The 1,267-nt window shown below is 30.1% G+C and overlaps 1 protein-coding gene across 1 annotated transcript in view; it reads right to left on the bottom strand.

Moving 5' to 3' along the window:
- Window positions 1-1,267, bottom strand: part of LOC107675269 (N-acetyl-beta-glucosaminyl-glycoprotein 4-beta-N-acetylgalactosaminyltransferase 1-like) — a 197,019-nt gene that overhangs the window by 88,255 nt on the left and 107,497 nt on the right. Inside the window, exon 3 of the mRNA XM_016469560.1 lies at window positions 930-1,028. Within this exon, the coding sequence (XP_016325046.1) occupies window positions 930-1,028 (99 nt within the window). The remainder of the gene's footprint in view (window positions 1-929; window positions 1,029-1,267) is intronic.

Genomic DNA, 1,267 nt, shown 5'->3' with positions numbered 1-1,267 from the left:
GTGTTTGTATACGTTTTGTTATTAACGTAATTATATTTGGGGATTTTTTTCCGCTTTGATGTTTGAAATAGTATTTGTAAAAAAAAAATTAATAATTAAATAAAATATTATAGATGTGTTTTGATTAGCTGATTTAAAATTCATATTTGTTAGCAAATAAGAGGGAGTTTTCTTTTCCAGAGTTTTCATCTCATGATTTTAATAATAATAATAATAATAAAAATTAAATTAAAAGGTAATTGCATTTTTTTTATCTCACAATTCTAACTTTTTCTCAGAATCTGACTATTTTTTTATATCACAGTTAAGACTTTTCTTCTCAAAATAGCGAATTTATATCTTCCAGTTCTGACATACAATATTCCGAGTGATAAATGTGAGATATAAATTCATAATTGCGAGGAAAAATGTCAGAATTGTGAAAATGTCAGAATTGTGAGATAAAAAGTCCTTACCTTTTTTTTTTTTTTATATACCATGGCGGGAAAATGCTTCAACAGCTTAGTCTAATATATTGGGACAAAAAAAAAGGCAGAAATAAAATGTAATTTCCCAAATTCGCTTCTTTTTTTATCCAGTGGGTTGAGCAGTAGTTCAATCCAGTTAATTCAGTAAAATCACAAGAACAAGCACACTGCGACTTTGAATACTAAAGAGCACTTTAACTCGAGCCCTGAAATTGTGGGCTAAATCTAGTCAGATATTACAGCTGATATTAAAATCTGACAGAAATACAGTTTGTTCATTACACAAAATTGCATGTTGCAGAAAATGGTCCAGGCCAGCATGCGCTTATTAAGAGCTTCGGTGAAGGTTTGAGAACTTCTCATTAAGAACTTACACAGCTGACGACAAACAAAAGAGAGCGATAATGAGTCATTGTCCAACGTAAAATGACAAAAATAAAATGACAAGCATGATACTCATACCTCTGGTTTCCATGGCAACTTTTTGTACTTCCGTGCGATGAACTTGCGGATTTCAGCTTGATCTTTGTCATGAAGGGTGCCAGCGTTGGGCTCATCTTCCTGCAAGAGAGAAAAAGAGACGGCCATGTCAACATGACACATTTCCATTAATAATGATGTTATTAAATTAATAACTCATGTTATTTTCTAATATATTTTAAAATATTCACATTAACATTTTACTGATGTGTTATATATATATATATACTGTATATATATATCTGTGTGTGTGTGTGTATATGTATGAATATATATATATATATATATATATATACAAATGGATTTGTTGCGTCCAGTGT

Source organism: Sinocyclocheilus anshuiensis, unplaced genomic scaffold (genome assembly GCF_001515605.1).
Source record: "Sinocyclocheilus anshuiensis isolate Anshui unplaced genomic scaffold, SAMN03320099.WGS_v1.1 scaffold532, whole genome shotgun sequence".
Lineage (NCBI taxonomy): Eukaryota > Metazoa > Chordata > Actinopteri > Cypriniformes > Cyprinidae > Sinocyclocheilus > Sinocyclocheilus anshuiensis.
The sequence above is the reverse complement of the archived record's forward strand: the minus strand, read 5'-3'. Positions and strand labels throughout refer to the sequence as shown.